At 30.0% G+C, this 2,174-nt stretch overlaps 1 protein-coding gene across 1 annotated transcript in view; it reads left to right on the forward strand.

Moving 5' to 3' along the window:
- Window positions 1-1,493: 1,493 nt before the first annotated feature.
- The window catches only part of Mpp6 (M-phase phosphoprotein 6), an 854-nt gene continuing 173 nt past the window's right edge, over window positions 1,494-2,174 (forward strand). Inside the window, 3 exon segments of the mRNA XM_017906981.1 lie at window positions 1,494-1,700; window positions 1,792-1,892; window positions 2,036-2,174. The exon segment at window positions 2,036-2,174 is cut by the window's right edge and continues 3 nt beyond it. Coding sequence (XP_017762470.1) covers window positions 1,653-1,700; window positions 1,792-1,892; window positions 2,036-2,174 — 288 coding nt within the window. The 5' untranslated portion in view covers window positions 1,494-1,652.

Genomic DNA, 2,174 nt, shown 5'->3' on the forward strand with positions numbered 1-2,174 from the left:
ATCATGTTTTGCTGTTTTGTATCCTTCTCATAGATATTGCTTAATTTTGTCCATGTCTCATAACTTGACGTACAGGGTATCAAGTAATAATACCTTCCCTACGATTGAAACTATCATATTTTGTAATTACACATTGTTAACCAATCTTGTTCGCAGTTTCCTACATTTCTTAGTTCTTTCATTATATGTCAATACAAACCTTAAAACCATAGCGTGAAGACCACTGTAAATTTTCAAATATGATATCCATCTTGATTCTTTCATGCATTGATACTTCCAATTTCTTTCTCGGATTTTGTTTTCCGCACTCAAACACCTGGCCTACGTTCGGTTGGCAGTTCATAACCTGTTGATTTATTTTTTTACTTAAAACATGCACAACCCACACACATTCCACCTTACATTACTCACCCGAGGTCTCCTTTTGTTTTCATCGTTACCACAATCTCATGTCTTTCTTTCCAGTTATAGATTAATTCGCCGTTTACAGTCGAAAATATCCATTACACAATTGCAGTCCAATAATAACATGTATCGGCAGCATATAACCAAAGTTAGTTACCGATTCAAATTCAAGTGTCAATGATCAGCGCCATCTATGAGTTTGGACTCGAACCTTGAACCTTTGTTGCGTTTGAATTTTCATTCGGTATCAGAAAATTAACAAGTTACTCAATTTGTGTGGTTAATTTATGAACTTTTATAATTTCATCGTAAAGGCGCAGCCTTGGCGAACTTTCTAATATAACTTTTGATATAAATTTGTCCCTAATTAAATAATTATTAATTATTATTCTACCGAGTGTTTGAATTGTTGTCGAAGACGTCATTGGTTTTTCATTAATTGCTATCTTTTAGGCAATTACTTTATGAATTGGATGAACACAGAATGAAGAGAATATCCTTGGGCATCCTCTCATATAATTTTTGTTCACATTTTATTTCTAGATTTATTCATTATTTAATATTTTCTCGAAAGATTATCCCGGCCAATGTTACGAAATCATGAACGCCATAAAATAATTATTAATACCAAGCTAATTAGCAACAAATTGTAATCGAATTTTACATAAGAATGTTGCCAATAATTCGAGCTTTACGATGCATTTATAAAAGTTCATAAATTGATCCTAGAAATTGAGTAATTTGTTGATTTTCTATCCTTTTCTATCCGCTTACTGTCCTTGTCTATCACGTGCATTAAGAAATTTTATTTACAATTCTTTATTTACAATGTTTTCATAGGCCAAAAGTGAATACAAAATAAAAAATAGACTGAAAAAACTACTAAACTATGCGGACGGGAATCGAACCCTGGTCCACCCGCATAGGATTCTCGACCGTCACTGCTACGCCGTAACTACACTTTGAAACTATCGGAAATAAATCTGTTGTTGCAGTAGTAATAAAACTTTAATCATAAATATCACAAAAATTATTAAATAGTTGCGGCTATAATGGCATATTTTCTTAAACAACATGACGATATCTACAAACCTGCAATGTTTCAACTAAATCGGTGACCCGAAGGACTTACACTCTCCTTGTAAGTTTACCGTTTCAGCAAACATTGTCACCCACGTTGTCACGTAAATATAACCTAAGTCTCAAAAATAATTTTATTTTAATATTTTTATTTTAAAATAAAAAAAATGAGTGCTAACAAATCAAAGTTATCGAAAAGTATCTTAGAAATGAAAGTAAGTAAAAAAAAATCGAAATTTTATATTTTATAATATTAAAGAAATTTGTGTATGAAAGTTTGTATTTTGTTAAATATTTATTCAATAGTTTATGAAACGAACCAAAGAAAAAGTGGAAAGACAACAATTTCAAGAAGAAGGTGAAGAATATTTTGGAAATGAATTGACGAAACGTATGAAGAAAGAATCGTAAGTGTTTTTTAATTTCAATTTTTAAATTTACTTATTAGAACTAAATATTAGAAAATTTGAATATCTTATTCAAATAAAAGTAACACGTATTTTATGACATGATTCAAAAATTAAAACTGTATATTTATTTTTTATTTAAGAGAAAGATTTATCATTGAACCTAGTTACATCTTCTGTGAGAAGTTAATTGATGGAAGAGTAAGTTTTCAAGGCATGAACCCTGAAATAGAAAAATTGATGGAAGCAGAACAGAATAATGAACGTATAAAAATAGAAATA

Source organism: Eufriesea mexicana, unplaced genomic scaffold (genome assembly GCF_001483705.2).
Source record: "Eufriesea mexicana isolate 0111107269 unplaced genomic scaffold, ASM148370v2 scaffold6825, whole genome shotgun sequence".
Taxonomy (NCBI): Eukaryota; Metazoa; Arthropoda; class Insecta; order Hymenoptera; family Apidae; genus Eufriesea; species Eufriesea mexicana.